Source organism: Schistocerca gregaria, chromosome 6 (genome assembly GCF_023897955.1).
Source record: "Schistocerca gregaria isolate iqSchGreg1 chromosome 6, iqSchGreg1.2, whole genome shotgun sequence".
NCBI classification, from domain to species: domain Eukaryota; kingdom Metazoa; phylum Arthropoda; class Insecta; order Orthoptera; family Acrididae; genus Schistocerca; species Schistocerca gregaria.
Window position 1 is genome coordinate 140,241,237 of NC_064925.1, and position 18,994 is coordinate 140,260,230.

An 18,994-nucleotide genomic window follows, 5' to 3' on the forward strand; every position below is an offset into this window, starting at 1 on the left:
TACAGTCATTCTGATACTCCATACACTCAGCGATCATTGCATTGGGCTAGTTTATCCATGTGCTCATCCAGAGTGAAGACAGAAGGCCCTCTGAGGAGCTATATTCTTTATCATCTGAAACACTTCTGGTCTACACCATTTGAAAAGCTGGTCCCAGCAACAAGCAATGGCAGTAATGTGTCCCACTGTGAGATGATGGTGCAGGCATTCCATTCCTAGCAGTCATTATTGAGTGCAGCAAATGGGACTAGTATGGGGTATCCAGGTAGCATGGGTCATCTCAGAGTGACACAATTGTTGTTCCATGAGTTGCATCTGTTGCTGCTGCATTTACTGCTGGTGGTGTTAACTGCTGCAGCAATTGTTATTGTTGCTGGTAGTTGTGGTGGTATCATTTTTCTGCAGTTCTAGTTACTTTTGTCGCTGCTTGTGCTACTCTGTACACATAATGGTTGCTGAGATTGTAGCTCTGTTGCATAGAAGACTACTAACTCATTGCCATTTGCTGTAAATTAAAGGAATGAACAATTTTACAGTAATAGCATTTACTGGCCATTATAAAAATTTACAGAACTCAATCTGTTAGGTCCGTGTACCCAGAAAAAAATACAGCTACAAGAAAATAAATTAAGTAAGGCACTTTTAAGTAATAGAACTACATCATCTATCATGGGTTTCTTTATTTGTAAAGGTCCACCTTCATCACAAAAATAGTACATTTCACAATTACCAGTTTTGGCCATTGCCATCTTTAAATCATAAAAATATTCTGATGTAGTAATGAATTGTAAGCCATGAGTGAGAGACAAAAACTTGTCATTTTCTTACGGCAGTATATTAAAAACAAAGATTCCAAGACTTACCAAGCGGGAAAGCGCCGGCAGACAGGCACATGAACAAAACACACAAACACACACACAGAATTACGAGCTTTCGCAACTGGCAGTTGCTTCGTCAGGAAAGAGGGAAGGAGAGGGAAAAATGAAAGGATGTGGGTTTTAAGGGAGAGGGTAAGGAGTCATTCCAATCCCGGGAGCGGAAAGACTTCCCTTAGGGGAAAAAAAAGGACAGGTGTACACTCGCACATACACACACACACATATCCATCTGCACATCCACAGACACAGATCCAAGGACAGGAAAAAAGCACAAGTGGCTCCTGTATGTAGAAAGGAATCACAAATCCATATTCTTAACAGCATTTACTGCAGAATTGTTCAACATATTCTCAATTTGAATATAATAAATTTCCTTGATGTAGAAATGCTTTTGTTCACAAATCAACACAGATTTAGAAAGCATCGCTTGTGCGAATTTAAAATTGTCCACTTCTCACACGATATCTGGCGAACCATGAGCAAAGGGCAACAAGTAGATCCCATATTTCTGAATTTCCGGAAAATCTTCAACACAATGCCCACCCACTGCAGTCCGTTAATGAAGGTGTGAGCATATGGAGTAGATTTCCAGACATACGAGTGTCCCAAAGAGTTCTTCAGTAACAGAACTTAGTACACTGTTCATTACAGCATAGCACACACTAACAGCCTCAATGCTTTGCGAGATCAAATGGGACTCAGCATGTCTATGGAGTGTGGAACTTCTCTTGCGCCTGGCTCCATGCACTGACTGTTCCCCATCCATAGCCTGCATGCCAGTATGTTAGCCGGCTATGCCCAGGCACTCCTGGACTGTGGAACTGTTAGTGTCAGAATCTCATGTGCTTGTGTAGACTGTGAATAGTGAATATGTAATATATGATTTAATGATTTTATCATGTTTGGAGATTAACTGTAGTCTCCTTTTAATAAAGGCAAGCAATACAGAAAGCATATAATGCTGAAAATATTGCTGTAGTATTTGCATTTGTACTACCGTTATGCAAGTTGAAGACAGTGTTGGAAATCTGCAATAAAAGTAAGTAAATACTTCATTTCTATGGAACCTGAAATACATTCATTATTCCCTCCAGATGCCTTATTGTTGTGTGCTGCTCTGTAAGAACAAAAAAGGAAAAACTAGTGGCATAAGTTACCACAAATTTCCGATTGATAATAACCTACAAAATGTGGGGTTACAAGTCATTTCTCGAGACAACTTCATGCCAAATTCATTGTCAAGTTCATCAGTAGTTTGCAGTCAACATTTTACCAAAGGCAGACTATAAATCTGGTTACAGGAGAAAGATTTTGAGAACAGGTAGTATTCCCAGCAGATTTCCAAATTATCCTCTCAATAAAATTCCAATAACAGCATTAGCCAGGCAACAAATTGAAAAGCAGTCTCCAAATAACCAGGTGTGAAGTAAATGTAAAAAAAATGTTGAGCAAGTGAAGCAGACATTTTCACCAGAAGTAATTGTGGCACTAAAGCTTCTTAAATAGTCACATTGACAACAAAGGTTTGGATCTTACTTCTTCAGAAACTACAATAAAAGATATAGAGCATGAGTTAAAATGGTACACACTTCACGATGTCAGCAGTACCTCATATCGTTCACATACTCACAATGATGACACAATGCAGTACCTTTCTACTGACATCAAAAGGTTGAAATGGCTACAAAATAAATTGCTGCCATATCTAGACTCCATTAAAAAGGAAAGCACTACCTCTGAGAAGCAATTCCTTAGTAATGAAACTTATGAAGCTATTAAACCCACAATCATGCAGATGACACACGTGATAAAACAGGCACTGAAGTTATGACTGTCATGTTGTAAAGCATGCTCTACAACAAGATAGTGTGTGTTTCCAGTGTGTATTCTTTCTCTATATCAATTCACATCATGACTAATAACTTGGTGGTAGACATACCAATGTAAAAGACCAAACAATGTTTACGCAACATTTGGTACATGACGTGTCATTTCACAAATGTATGTTTTTCCAGTTACAGGATTGGTACAGCTGGTGGTTGGGAGTGCACTGGTCAAGTCTTATGGCAGGGGTGGTCACTGGGGAAGGAGCCACAGGGTAGGGACATCAGAGCAGAAGCAGCATACAGTCTCACCAGGATATTGCAGAGACTGGAGAGGTGAAGAAAAGCTACCCTAAATGTGTTGAGCAAAATGTCAGGCATAATAAACGTCATCTCAAGGCATGATTTTAGGAATTCACAGTCTTGTCGAAATAGCTAATCAATACATCCAAAACCAGGATAATACTGAGTAACAAGAGGTGTACTTCTAAGGTGTGTTTTGGAAGGATCAGCAGAACCCAGACTGGAGGTGACAGCCCAGGAAATCTGCTTCTTAACTAGGCTGGTGGGGTAAATACGTCAAGCAAATACTGACGTGAGTGGTGGTGTATTGCTGTAAAGAATCTGCAACTGCACAAATGTATTTGCATTGAATGCCAAAGCTGTATGGGAAAGAATGTTTGACATGGAAAGGACGGCAACTGTCAAAATTTAAGTACTGTTGTTTGTTAGCACATTTAATGTGAGCAGAAGTGCGCAGCCAACCCTCAGTGAGGATGACGTTAAGATCATAGAAAATGGTGTGGGATACATAATAGGGCCAAGCAAAATTTCTATTCTGAATTCCACACTACTCTCCATTGTACTTTAGAGAAGTAACTGAAGTAACTTGTTATGGTATTAATTTCAACCCACAAGATACTTGTGCATGTCACTTTGAAATTGATGATTTGTGATCTGAGGGGACAAATCTCAATTACAGACCACACCAAGATTTTTCAAGCCAAAATTTAGGAAAGAAAGTGCTGCAAATATGGAAATAGCATGAAAGCTACACCTCCAGAAAAACCAGTCTATGACCAGCACTAGTCCCTCAACACCATTAAGAAAATGGACTCAGATCCTAAGTTTGTTACATTTTCATTGGTAGATCATCCCATTAAAATCCACACTGAGTGAAAACAGCTTTAAGGCTTCCACTACTACGGCGGTTTGATGTTCCACAGGACCAATCCCTTACGTCCCTGCAAATGAATGAAGTTCAACTGAACAGACAAAAGGGGATGATACTAAAAACTTTACTAAATCCGAAGCTGTGAAAAATAACCCTGTGGAAGATTACTGGAAAATTCTCTGTTTCTTACCAACATAGGTCATCTCATTTTTTACACTCCCCTTGAATGAGAACATATATTAAATCATATTAAGGAATTTACAACCAATTTATACATCAAGTCTGCAACCAGCTCATCTAATTCACTGTATCAACTTCTGAGTTATGGTTATCAATAAAATCAAATAATATTAATCAAATTATGTAAAAAAAGGTAGCTACGCACTGGCCCTCTCCCTACACCTACTCGAACACAGCTGTAATGCAGTAACTCTGCTACTGCTAATAGTCATTTCACCTAACCTGGTGTCTTTGTTGCAAAGCTCTCTGGAGGAAATACGGCTGCCATTTCGTCATTGTCTGTGTTCACTTTTAGCTCCATTCCGTAATTAGGTGGTATATATCTGGCAGCAATTCCCTGCAAAATAACAAAGTAATGAACTACACCAGTGAGATATTTGTACAGTTTTTAAGTGCAAACACATAAAAAGTTAACACAGTTAAGTAGTATCTTGAGTGATGCACACTATAAATAATACAGTGTAGATATGGAATGCACAATTACATTTATTTAAGGTATCACAGAAAACGGTCAAAGAGCTTGATCACAACAACAATGAATAAGCAGTAAAACAAATTGGACATTAAGTTGTAAGTAAACAACTGACTTGTGTGTTGTACATTAAACACACATTATCTTCATCATAAAGTGTGACCTGCTTTTCTTGGATGAATATTGACAGGGATGTAGAGATCAGAGGAAACAAGCTTCACTTATCACTCAGAGTGCCATGGTTATTACCGTGCCAGTCCTTTAAAGTTCTTCATAATTACCCTTACTTCACTTTTCTTCTTATTTACATTCACTTTCTTCACTTGCATCAGACATTTTAATGCCTTGGAGAGCATTTACAAAATTTTGTTGATTGCCTCCAATGCCTTTTATTTGCTATGTCATCAGCAAATACAGTACACAGCATCTTTCTACTATATTTTAATCCATCCATTTTTTATTTCATAGTTTGTATGACTTCTCCAGCACATATGTTAAAGATTTACAAAAGTACACAACCACCTTGTTTTCTAACTAGGAATGCAAGGACACACATGAGCGTAAAAGAAATACAAATTTGTTGGGTCAAGGAATGACATCAAGAAGAATACAATGCCATTAGTGAGGGCCATGAAGCAACATCAACAAGAACACAATGCAAGCAATGTATATGTATCAAATACATTAATAACTGACAGCTGGGAGGCTAACCAGGTTAAATAAAATGACTATTAGTAGTAGCAGAGTTACTGCATTACAGCTGTGTTCAGATAGATGTATAGAGAGGGCCAGTGTGTAGCTAAGGAGTCAATTTAATTATCATTTCATTCCAGAGAAGTTGCACGGTCATCAATAGTTCCTGTTCTTTTGGGAACAGATACTACCTGCATATATAGTTAAAATATGGCTACCCAGCCATTGACCTACTTGTGCGAACACACACACACACACACACACACACACACACACACACACACACACACACACACACACAATGCCCCAACTCGTATGGGACTTTATAAATTAATCTGCAGTAGAGTGTTTGCCATGTAATCAGGAGATCCCGGGTTTAAGTCTCGGTCGGGGCACACATTTTCAACATGTCCCCAATGACATATATCAACATCTGTTTGCAGCTAGGGTGTCGATTTAATTATCATTTTATCTTTTCCAACTTAATTTGATTGGTGATATTTGATTTTATTGTCCTTATAAAGAAACTATTCCCATTAGGTGTCACTGCTGTAGTGCTGCAAGCGTGTGGTGGACCGGGTGAAGGCCATTGATGAATGTGCTGCCTCTGATAGAAGGTACCTGAAGGCACTCTGTTCAAATGTGAGCATGCACTGCACTTCACTTAGTGGCCTGACTTATGTCTGCTGGCAGTAGGTGTTCGTAACCAGTGAGTTGCTACATCCTGCCTTACTTTTTCTCATTTTAGCTACCTTTTCAACCACACTTAAATATTGTTTTATATTTTTGTCACTCTTTTTCTGTTAAATATAGCCCATTTTCTTCACAGTGGTAGAAAGCAACTCCTATCTCCCATTACTGAACACCATTTCCATACCAATGAATGTGTAAGAGATCCATCTGTTTCTTTCTAGTCTGATTTTCAGCAGAATACCTAACTGCTTCTGTTGTTTTTGTACTAGTTCTGAACTCAAGGTGGTCTGCACAAAACACTGGTCGATCATTCCTTTTGCTGAATTTTGCCGGTATTTAGAATTATCTTGGATGCTGCCATAGGATAAGACAGCATCCATACAATATTGCCTTTGTTGGTTTTGGTATAATTATTGTTACGCTTTTAAAAATTTCACTGGAAAGTTTCCTATTTCTTAACACATATTAAGAACGTTTAACAGTTCTGAAACGAAAATGGCACCAAATACAATGTGAACTGGCTACAAGAAGAGTACTGTACTGTTTGTAAAAATTGCAACACCCAGAGGGAATGGTCTAAATCAATCCAAAACTGGAGGAAGTGTTGAACTAGTGAACCATTATAAGTGATTACAATTTCAAAGAAAAAGCACACACATACCAGTGAGTATCCCCTTTCATGTAACAGGCAAACTCAATACTACTCCACACACAGCCAGTGCAGTGGCATCAAATGCAATAGAAACATGCAGCCAAGTGTCAGTATGCCTTTTTGAAAGCAAAGAGAGCAATATCAGCATGTGAAAAAGTTTGAATGGAGAAAAATGATTGGCCTCCAGGAAACAGGACAGTCATATTGTGAGACTGTGGCTTGTACAGGGCACATTGCTATGACAAATATGAGTTTATTGAAGCAGTGAACAGAAGATGATAATACACAGCGATGGACCACACAATGTGACCACAGCATGGGGTAACCAACATCTTGTCCACAGGGATGTAACTGAAAGTACAGTTTCGTTTACAGTGTTGACTCAACATCGGTGCACTAAAACAAATGTGGACATGCCTTGTGTTGATGGTCTGGCCCTGTCTGCTGAGAGCTGGTGGCACACAACATTGTTTTATTTATGGGCACAGAAACAATTAGGGTTAAGTCAGAACCATAGAACACAAAGACAAAAAAAGAGTTAAAAGTGCCTACATGTTAAGCCCAATCAACAGAAGGAAAGACAGCTAACAGCAGGTACTCAGAGAAAGGTCCACATAGAAAAATGGAGGTCCCAAACTAAAGATTACATGTCCTTCGTCATACCGCTATGACAGATTAGAAGTAAAATGTGGTCAACAGCCGATAACTAAGAAGGCAAATATAAATTGGTATGTAAGTGGTTAAAAGAGGAACATTCCATCAGGGAATGGTAAACTGCCACAGATTGAGGACAATAAGCACGAGGTGGTGGTGGTGGTGGTGGTGGGGTCTACATTAAATATCCAACTCTAGGTCCCACTGTAATTAGCTGGATGAGACAGTTATTTGTTAGGTTCATGACTAGTGAAGCACTCTGATGTTTGATGAAATCTAAGTTGAGACCTGTTCTGTATGTACTTAGTCTTAATGGAACACTGCTACTTGCAAAGAGGACATTAATATTGAAAATTCCTGCTTCCTTGCATTTAATGAATACACCACAAAATCTGTTCCACTATTTATTCCCTCTTCTGACACATTTCGTATCAAGGAGCCATCAGTTCCTCCTTCAAACATCGCATCTCTCTCCATTACATCTCGTGCTGCATTTCCCCTCAAAAAAAGAAAAGGTGGAGTCAAAGTGATACTAAATATAAACACTTCCCCAAAAACTTGTAAAGCCCACAAATATACATTATGCAGTTTATTAAACGTGGTAGGTTTATTCTGAATAAAGACATAATAACAGTGCAGTTTCCTAAACTTTTTTATTACCATAGTCCACTAACTTTTACATAGTTCTGATTTAGATACCATGACAATTTCATTACACAATGACTCACAAAAAACCCAAATGTACCTACCGTAGATATTGATACAATTTTACAGTTGATGTGGTAACCCCTCATCTGGCAGTCACTTTATGGAGTTTAAAATAGTTTCTGCACCACCTAGGTACTCAGTCAAGACATGCTTAAGCAATGTGGATGGAAGCACATGGTGTGAAATACTTTTTGGGAAAGCTACATAACACTAGTACCCCCCAAAACATAACGCGACCTCCCTCCAATCCTAATGTCTCTTGGATTCTTTTCGCAGAAGATAGTACATAGGTAAACAGTTTTCTAGTAGTGGTCAATGACAGGCTTGATAACTAAAGATAAGTTCAGTGCTCCATGAAAATTTTTTATTACAGCATTAAATATCAATAAATTGAGTCTTTGGGCCCGTTGCTTGAAATACAATTAAAACTATTGCAAAAAATCTCTACACAGCAGCTATGAAGTTGTGGTTAGATTATGGTCCAGGTGGTGAATAAAGTTGACACACATTTACAAACGAATCTACCCTACTTTCTTTGTAAATTATACATTTGTGGTTTTGATTTTAATTCTAAACAGAAACTAATCCTCAGACCATATTTAAAAACATGTTCCCATTTGTTAACATTAATTATTTTCAATAATGAAGTCAGTCTGGGCTGTAAACTTGATACCCATATATCAGCAGCTGGAGGATCAGGACTGGCCAAAATCCCGTTCTACAGGCTCCTCTCCTTTGAAACAGTCACATGTTATTACTCAAAACCTCAGTCCAATGTAGAAAATAATTCTCTGCACTGATACATCTCTCAGCTTTCAATGTTGCCAGTCCTGCCAATCCAAATTTCTGTCTGATTTGCTTAACAATAACTGTTCTCAGTGAAACCTATCAATTATCGGCTTCCTCAAACTATCAGTAAATGATTGTTAACTTCATGGAGTGGAAAGACCCAGCATCATTCTAACACAGCACACCTACAGATCGTATTATACTGGGTGGTCAGAAACAGTTTGAAAATCTTGTAAGGATGTTACAGGATAGGTTGTGCTGAGAAATAACTTGAGAAAAAATATGATACATTCCACCATTTCCAAGTTAATTAACACTGGAGTTAGCCAATCAAGCTGTTGCACAGCAAGTTCAAGTGGCCTGCCAGAGATGGTGTCAGCAAATTTGTTCTTCATTTGGTTCCCTAAAACCAGACAGAGAGGGACAAAAATTGCACATGGAATTGTAGTAAGGATCGAACTGTAGCCAAAGGTTGAGCAATCTTCTGCACTCTCATCTAACAACTGACACCAATTGTATCTGACCTGCCATTTTAATATGCATGCACAACAGTCAGATTGGCTAACTTCAGTGCTAATTAACTCTGAAGAGTGCCGCATGGTCGTGGTCTCCTTTACTTCCGCATGGTCGTGGTCTCCTTTACAGTTCGCAGTTTATTCAGAGAAACAAAGCCTCCAACAATAAATTGATGGCATATCATTGACAGACGGTCTGCCTCCGGTACCTCCACCTCCAAAGTTGGCCCTCAGGTAGTCAACTTGGCCAACAAGTCTGTTTCCTGGAACCCCTACCTGGACAAGGGTCCAAAGACGGTCTACCATCCAGCTTGGTGGTAGTAACAGGGAGTAACTGCCAACTAAGAACATATAGCTCGTGTAAGAATGAAGGTGGCTTTGGGGTCAAGCAACGGCCACCAATTCTGCACTGAATACACTACATCAGTTCGGCAGGAAACATAGTCCACTGCACCATGTATGTGTGTATGCATAACTAGTGTATCTGTCAACTGCACAGCTGTCAGTGTACACTACATCTGTGCCTGGAAATGTGTCAAGGTTGCCCAGCAACAGACAGTAAAAGGCCATGGAGTCTACAGAGTCTTTCGATCCAAGAGATAGGTCAAGTCAGATCTGAAGACAAGAGTGAAGGTGATGCCAAGCCATACGCCAGGCTCCTCAAGACAGGACAGGATCAGAGCTTTGTAGAGCTGCAAAAGTATAGAGCGGTCTGTGCCCCTAGTGTTACTGGGACAGCTAACAGTACTAAGCTGTGACCAGAATTTCTGTTTAAGTTGTCAGAGATGGAGAGGCCATGTCAGCTGGGCATCAAAGACCAATCCCAAAAAGTGGTAAGACTCCACCACATTGAGTACTTCATCATCGGCATAGAGTTCTGATTGAGGATGAACAGTACATGGTGACAAGTGCATGTTGCATATCTTGGCAGCAGAAAACTGGAAGCAATGAGTGAAAATCCAGGACTGTGCCTTTCGAACAGCATCCTGCAGTCAGAGTTCAGCAACAGCCACAGTTTAGGGGCAATAGTACATACAAAAGTTGACAGCATACTGGAAAGGTGACACTGCAGACCCATCAGCTGCAGCTAGAACATTGATAGCCACCAGAAAAAGGGGCAAACTCAATGCAGAGCCCTGGGAGACTCTGTTCTCTTTTGTGGTGGTGGTGGTGGTGGTGGTGGTGGTGGAGGGTTGTACTGTGAGAGAAGCACCAACCTGAACCCAGAAATTACAGTGTAACAAGAAGTTCTGGTTAAAAATTGGTAGTTGGCCCCGGTGGCCCCAGTTGTGTATGGGAGTAAGGATACGGTGACATCATAAGCCTTTTATAAGTCAAAGAAGGCAGCAATAAGACATTGACACTGGGCAAAAGTTGACCACCTAGCAGACCAAATTGTCAACTGTAGAACAGCTTTGGCAAAAAATGTCCTCGGACGGAGCCAAAATACCCCAAGACTCGGGGTACCAACAGAGCTGATGACTCACCATATGTTTGAGCAATTTGCAGAGAACATCAGAGAGACTATTTGCATGATAGCTGTTCATCTCAAGGTGGTGTTAAGCTGGTTTCAATACTGGGATGACTATGCTATCTAGCCACTGTGACGGGAAGTCACCCTTGCTCCAGATATGGTTGAAAATGGCCCTGGAGCAGAGTCAGGGCAAAGGGCAAGGGCACCAACTAATCCCCACTCACTGAATGGAGCATTGCATGTCACCATGTGACATGTAGTAAATGGTAAGTTAAGTGTCTCTCTCAACTGTTAGTGGACACAAACTTCAGGCTGATAATTCTCAGATGTAGAGGCTCAAACATAATGCAAAGCAAAATTTTCGATGACAATGTCAGTGGTTAGTGTAGACTATTTGCAGATATGCCAGGTACACCTGCAGGGGACTGGTGTCAATAGGACATCGAATCTTTGCCCAAAACCTGTGAATGAGGTGTACTCAGTCCAATGATAGCAGCATACTGTTCACAGTATTCTCGTTCCTGTCATTTTATGAGGTGGCCGACATGGGTATGGTTTAAAGGCAATTGAGCAGCTCCACCAACTGATGTCACCTGTGCACATTTCAGAGGCTATCTGCAATCTATAATGGACACGGCAATAATTCTAGGGGCCCATCAAGGTACTGTCTTCTGACGGAGGGACCCCAAGGAGAAGGGGTTGACTAAGTCAGCTCTGGACAGTTGCATTGATACCTCTATGTGGTGGGGTGCGAAAGGTGACACCATTGGTGTAAGCATCCCAATCAGTTTTGTAGGTAGCCCCTCTAGATGGATGACTAGGAGATTGATGTTGTGAGAGGGTCAATTAGCATATGATCACTTTCACACACGTCATCATGGACTCTGCAGCAATGGAGGGAGGAAGAACTGGGCTGCAAGTGAAAGATCAATGGCCGAATAAGATCTTTGTGCCATGCTGAAGTGGTGAGCATTGAAGTCACCCACTATGAAGAGGCAGGGGGAACACCTGAGGTAACAGTGCAGCAAAAAAAATGTTCTGCGATTCTACATCATTAGGAAGGAGATACACATTACAGATGGTAAATTCCACAGATGACTTCACAAGACCAGCCACAGCTTTCAAAGTCATATTAAGTGGAATGTATCCACTGTAGACAGAGTCGAGAACATGCGCCCAACATTCTTTCATGGTCAATGGAATTCTTAAAATATCCCTGTTAGCCATGGTCCAAATTTCCGAGAAACAAGTTTCCTGGAGGGGATGCAAAAAGCAGGAGAAACGTCCAAGACGCTTCGTAGCTCAGCTAGGTAGCGGAAAAAAAATTACAGTTCTACTGGAGGATCATTCTGTCAGTTTCCTGTGGGGGTGTGGAGGGTCTAAGAACACAGGTCTTGCTCCATGGCTGCATGCTGCCACCAGTTGCAAGGATACGACATCAACAGATTTGTTCAGGTAGACAGATAGATAGATAGATAGATAGAGAGAGAGAGGGGGGGAGGGGGGAGTGAGTGGGAGGGATCCAAGGCACATGGGCCACTGCAAACCCCACCTCACATACAGAGGAAGAACATGTAGAGTTCAGCTACATGGAGGTTACATGAATATCCTCTTTGGAGGACTACTTCTTGTCTTTCTTCTACTTCAATGACCGACCTCTGCAAGGGTTTGTGCGCCCCAGATTCTGGGACAGATCAGGAACACAAAGGCCTATGATCCGCAACTTCTGGCTCCTTCAACCACTGAATGGTATCAAATTGCAGGTCAGTACAGTCCTGGGAGGGAAGTGTCCCGAGGGCTCCCTTTTTGGTAAGGGACACTGGAGGATGGAGTTGCTTTTACAGTTAGGGTCGGGGACTGACATGCCCAGCTGGTAGGGAGTTGACACTCCCAAATGGGGTGTGACAGAAGCACTAGGAGGAGGGCACCCAGTCACCTGGGGAGCAGGTGTAGTCAAGTGGGCCCAATGGCTTGATGTAAAAGGCACAGAGGACAATGGTACAGTCCCTACAGAGAAGGACATCGTTGTTGCCACAGCGTACGTCATCGTCATACGTGTAGGATGTGGATGATCACATTTCTTCTCGGCGTCTTAATATTGAGTCAGTCAAGAGTCTTGCATTATTAAATTTTCTTTTGTTGTTGGAAAATGGTGCCGTTTGGTGAAAAGGGGCAATGGTGCTTCCCACAGATGACAGACAGTGGAAGGGGCATAAGGGGGCATTTGTGTGCAATGGACGTCCACAAATCCTACAAATGGGGCTGGTGCATGGGAAAAGGGACATATGGCCTGACACCGTCGAGACACACCATCACCTTGACCTTCTCAGGCAACAACCCTCCTTCAAAAGCAAAGATGAAGGCTCCAGTATCCACCCAATTATTCTTTGGTCACCACTGGACACAATGTACTTGTACAATGCAAAAGTGAACAGCACTTGTGGCTACATGAGGGATATCATTTTAAACAGAACAGAGGCACTTTTCATATTTGAAGATGCTGTCACTTCTGCAGACCTGTCTTCGTGATGTTCAATGAAGGACAAAGACTTTGTGGTCAAAAATGAATCCCCATTTGCCCTAGAACAAACGAAGTATTAGGGGGACTATTTCACACCTTGTCTCTCAACCCTATGTTCCTCTCTTGGCATAGCCACATAGGGAACATTTTGGGCTCATATTTCTCCTCCTTATAATATGTCTTAGCTTCAGAAGGGACGGGTGGGTTCGTGTGGATGCCATCAGAAGCAAGTTTAATTCGCTTCATGTTACGGGGTAAAGTCAGCGCCAACACGCCAGTCGGGAACGACAGACGAGATGGCTGTGAGAATCGGTCAGCCTATCGCATGCTGACCAATCTCCCTCCAGGATGACAAAGTGCCAGCAGCTGCCCTTAGGTGAAGAGGGCATAAGCGCCACACCCGACTGGTGGCAGCCCACTTGGATAGCAGCTTCAACGTTAGCCACTTCGTTAGCCCACACATTGTAGCCTCTATCATTAGTAATCTCTATGTAGCACAGGCTTGTGTTTGTCTATTCTGAAGAAGACTGATTATTTTGTATGTCACCCTTTGTTTGTGGCACATATATCAAAGGTAAGTATTTGTAATTGTCTAGTTGTAATAAAACTCATTAAAATGATTCATTTGACTGTCTAGCAAACTGAGTATGCAGGATTCTTAGGACACAACATGGCAACAAAGATGTCCGAATAACCTGGTGCCGACGATATAGGGCACTAACATAGTGACACCCTGTTAATGTTTCGAACCCAGAGCAACCAGCTGCCATTGACTCTCTCTGTTTTCCTTCGTTGTCGGCGTTTGTGTTTTTTCTGGCACCTTAATTCTACCTTGTCTTTTCTTTGTGGGGCGTGTATGCATGTTTTAACAGTGTCTCTGATAGTGTTTTTTTTCTATTCAGTGTTTTCAGGTGGGCGTTGCAGCAATGTTTTTTTGCTTGTGTACTTATTTTTCTTGCTTGCATTATCTCTTTATTGCATTTGCCTATCCCCCCCGCTCTTCACCTCAGCTGCAAGTGATAGATGCAACGCACCTAATACGGATATTTCAGTTTCAGACGCAGCAGATTGCAACCCTTCTAAACACGGTACAGCGGTTACTGGCCAACCAAGTGACCAACACATCGTGCCCAACCAACCAACATGTAACAACTGTAGCTCTAAGTGCCATACCACCTTTCTACGAGTTTAACGGAAAAGAAGAAGAATGGCTCGAATGGTTGCAACAGCACAAAGCCCACATCACTGCTCACAAAGTATCAGGTACTGTGAAACTACATTACTTTTCAACAACAGTAAGAAGTGCAGTCTTTCACCTCACTCAGAAATTGTTCCCCAATGCCACTTCAGTGAACTTTCCTATGATCAGGTTTTAGGTGTTCTAACTAACTATTATGACCAACAAGTGAATGTGGTAGCAGTTAGGTACCATTTCTTTTGCTGCAAGAAAAGTTCAGAACAAACCTAACACGACTGGGTAACACATCTGCAGGGTATACATTCAAATGTGCTTGTGGTACTTTATATTCAGATGTTATGCTCTATGATGCAATTGTGTACAAAGTACCTGATATCAAACTTAGAGAACAGATTTTGCAACAGTCAGATCCATCATTTCATCATGTAGTGCAAATTCTAGATCACTATGATTTAGGTGCCGAAGCAGCTGATAAATTTGAGCAGCCACTAATTTGTTAGGTGGAGTCGTCCCTTGCTCACGATTGGCCGAGTAGGCAGCAACATTGCACACGTGCCAAGCCATGTAAGCAGTTCTCTAAACAGGCAGCTACATCAGTGCATAGAATTAAGTTATGCCTCAGTGCTACTCACAGCACAAACACAAAGACTGCCTGTCCAGACAAGCACAGTGTTACACTTGTGGCAAGAAAGGTCACATACAATCCGTACGTTTGCAACAGAACTAACATAAGACTTCTACTCACTCACAACACTCTAGTCACAAGGCCCATGTAATCAATGCAGTGTATTCAAAGCCTGCTTTAAGCATTATCAAAACTAGCAAGCTAACAGTTTCTTCAGTGCTACACCAGTCCAACAAACTTTTTGTTCATTTGCATCTTATTGGAAAATGTATGAAATTTCAGTTGGACACAGGTGCCCCTGTTACACTGCGGAATCGTAACACATATAACTGTTAAGAGCCCCACACCTGGCTACATCTAGAACGTACCTGATGGCATATAATAGACAAGACATTCCCATTATCAGAAAACGTACTTTCCTTGCCATGTACTGCTTTCATATGCAAACTTTGACTTCCACAGTGCTACAATCACACGATTTTGAGAACGTATTTGGCCTTGATTTGTTTGATTCGTTTGGCTTTCAAATTCAGGACAATGTGTTGTCAGTGGCTGCGTTCAATGCCAATGACAGCTTGCTGAAGGAATTCCCTGAACTCTGTTTTGAAGGTTTAGGCAAGGCTAACATTTTTGTTGCACATATTACTGTGAAAGACAAAGCTCAACCGAAATTTTGCTGGGCAAGAAGTGTTCCCATTGCATTAAGGGACAATGTGGAACTTAAGGTATTGCAAGATATTGGAGCTATTGTGTCCATACAAACTAGTCAATGGGCAAGTCCACTTGCTTTGCTCCCAAAACCTTCAGATCGCACTTCAAATACCACTAGATGAATAATCTCAAACTGTGTGTGTTGTGAACATTCATTTTACTTTGTTTAAACATTTGTGTTTGCCTTTTGGAACAGCTGACAGCTCAAGTAATAAACTGTTCAAAATATTTGGACAATATTGTAGAAACAGGTCATACCCCTGAAGACCACAATGCAAATTTGCATGCTTTGTTTCGCACGTTTTGTTATGCAGGACTAAAGCGTAGACTGGATAAGTGTGATTTTTAAAAACCTGAGTTGCAGTACCTTGGTCATGTGATAAACAGTCAAGGTGTACATCCTCTTCAGTCACATTTGTTGGCCATACATGTATGACATGCCAGTTCCTTGCAATGACACTGAATTGCAGTCAGTCTTAGGGAAAATGAAGTATTATATTCGGTTCGTACCGAATGATGCACAAATCGCAGCTCCATTCCACTGTTTGCATTGCAAAAATGTGCCCTTTGTTTGGACAGATGGGTGCCAAGAAGCTTATTCGAAAACTTAAAGGTGCATTCTTCAGTGGTTGATACTTGGTTCACTTTGATCCTGTCAAACCAATTGTGTTGAAAACTGATGCTTCTTCTTACAGAATCGGTGCAGTGCTTTCGCACAGATTTGACAATAAAGGCAGGCCAATTGCTGTCAAATCATAAGTTTGTATAAAGCTCAGAGTAACTGTTCACAAATATAGAAAGAGGCATTGGCTATTGTGTATGGTGTCACCAAATTCCACTACTGTTAGTATGGCAGAAAATTCTACTTAGCAACCTATCTTAAGCCATTGCAGTCCTTGTTTCATCCGATAAAGCCGGTTCCTGTATGAATTGCCCATAAATTGCAAAGGTGGGCATTACTGTTGACTCAACACCAGCACGAGATTGTACATTGTCCAACAGTGCAACATGGTAATGCAGACACACTTTCACGTCTTCCGATTGGCCCTGATACAGAATTTGGCGCTTCTGCTGCATCTTGTTGTCACATTGATGCTCACGATTCTGAATTGCTTCAATCATTTCCTCTGAACTATAGGAAAATTGCACAGGCCACAGAAGCTGATTCCGATTTGAACATTTTGCTAAAATACATTCGCACATATTGGCCTCGCTCATTGCACAGCATAAAGAATGCTGTAGTGCACCGACACTTTGCACATCAGCATAGCCTCGCTAGATAGGAAGATATGATTCTTGTTCAAAATAACAGTGGACAGTCACATGTGTTGGTCCCCAAAGCTTTGCAAAAAAAGTGTTGCAGTTACTTCACCAAGGACATCGGGGAATTGTTCGTACAAACCAGTTAACACGCTGACACTGTACTTGGCAGGGTCTGGACACCCTAACAGAACAGATGACGTCGCAGTGTCATGCATGTGCGGAAAATCAGTCCATCCCACCACAAAAATTCTCTGCTTGGCTCAAGTCACAATCACCATGGCAACAGTTTGCACATAGACTTTGTGGGACCTTTTTGGAACATTCATTAGTTAATTGTGGTAGATTCTTATAGCAAGTTTCCTTTCCCTGTGCTGATGAACTCGACAACAGCACGTAGAACAGTCCAGGCTATTTTTTGCCCCGAAGGTTTGCCTGAAGTCATAGTGTCGGACAATGAAACATACTGTGAACGACATTGCATACAGCATCTAACTATTGCATCATTCCATCCACAGTCCAACAGCAAAGCAGAAGGTTTGGTCATAACCTTCAAGCAGCAGATGGCCAAATGTCAGACTGCACACACTGGGGATCAAGTATTGCAACTGTTTCTCACCTCCTATTGTTTGCATCGACGAGATGGACCATCGCCGGCAGAACTGCTTAATGGCTACCGCCATTGGACACTGCTCCACCCTCCTCAGCATCCAGCACCAAAGGAAGGGTGCAAGTATTTAACTGCACCGCATGATATTGTGTTTTTCAGAGTTTTTAGTGGCAGCAGACAAGGGGCATGAGGCGAGATCCTTTGTCGACTTGGTGCATGCATGTATCTCATTTCAGGCCCAGGCAGATTGCAGTGCTGACATTACTATCAGATTTGTCCCTGGCACATACACAGTGATCCTTCTGTATCACTTTCCCCAGTTTCGTGGATCCTGAGGACAGCGCGACCACAGTAGCCACCAGAAGATGTCATCCCATCACTGTGGAACAACCCCATGCAGACGGAGCCTTCACCTCATCTGCCTACTCTCATCCTACTGATGGAGCGGGACCCGCCCGCACCCCATATGGCCGACACCTTCTACAACAGGGTATGGGCCTCAGGAGATGGACACATACCCTTCTGGGTATTTTCCAGGAGACGTTTCCATCAGAGTGAAGGCTAGATGGCAGGGTATGAACGCAAGTGTGACACTACCTGCAGCCACAGCTTCCGCCACGCTCCTTTAGAAAACGAAACTCAGAGAAAAAGACGCGTTTTAGAAATATCTTTTATGTGCAACAACATGTACGTTGCGTATTTTCCTATTACGTATTGGAATTCCACCAAACACCGCACATTACTTTCCGAATAATTGAAATCGGGATTGCGATGCGTTTCTGCAAGCCAGTCAAAGCTCATGTCATGTGATCTCGGCAGTCGATGACAGCAGATATTCAGAGCATAGGACACATGATGTATTCAGTCAACAGCAACATCACTGTTACGTAGCACGAACACACAAACAGGGAAAGTTAATAGTTTGAATTAATATACATACTGTTGCTACAAGAAAAGAAAAGCTTTCACATATAATATTGGTCTCTAAAGTTAATAAGCTGCAAGAGAAGCTATGATTTCGAATATACTGTTGATCCTTTTTGCGCGTGTTACACTTTAAGAATCACACAAATGTGCCAGTAAAATTTTTAATAATGACAAATGTCTGATCTTCAGAGTTCGAAATTCGTGTAAATGGCTTGTCATCAAACAGCTGATTTTTAAATGAGAGTCAAACGCTCTGTGATTTAAGAAATTCGTGGTAAATTCTTGCACATAGTTCAACTTATGTAAAAGGATATTTACTTTGAAAGTAACGCTTTTCAAACCACCATTCGCAATATTCTGTAGCGACCTGTTAGAAA

General features: G+C 41.5%; 1 protein-coding gene across 2 annotated transcripts in view; it reads right to left on the reverse strand.

Moving 5' to 3' along the window:
• Positions 1-18,994, reverse strand: part of LOC126278182 (little elongation complex subunit 2-like) — a 213,881-nt gene that overhangs the window by 104,698 nt on the left and 90,189 nt on the right. For both annotated transcript variants that reach the window (XM_049978091.1, XM_049978092.1), the window contains one exon: positions 4,338-4,452. In XM_049978091.1, the coding sequence (XP_049834048.1) occupies positions 4,338-4,452 (115 nt within the window). The remainder of the gene's footprint in view (positions 1-4,337; positions 4,453-18,994) is intronic.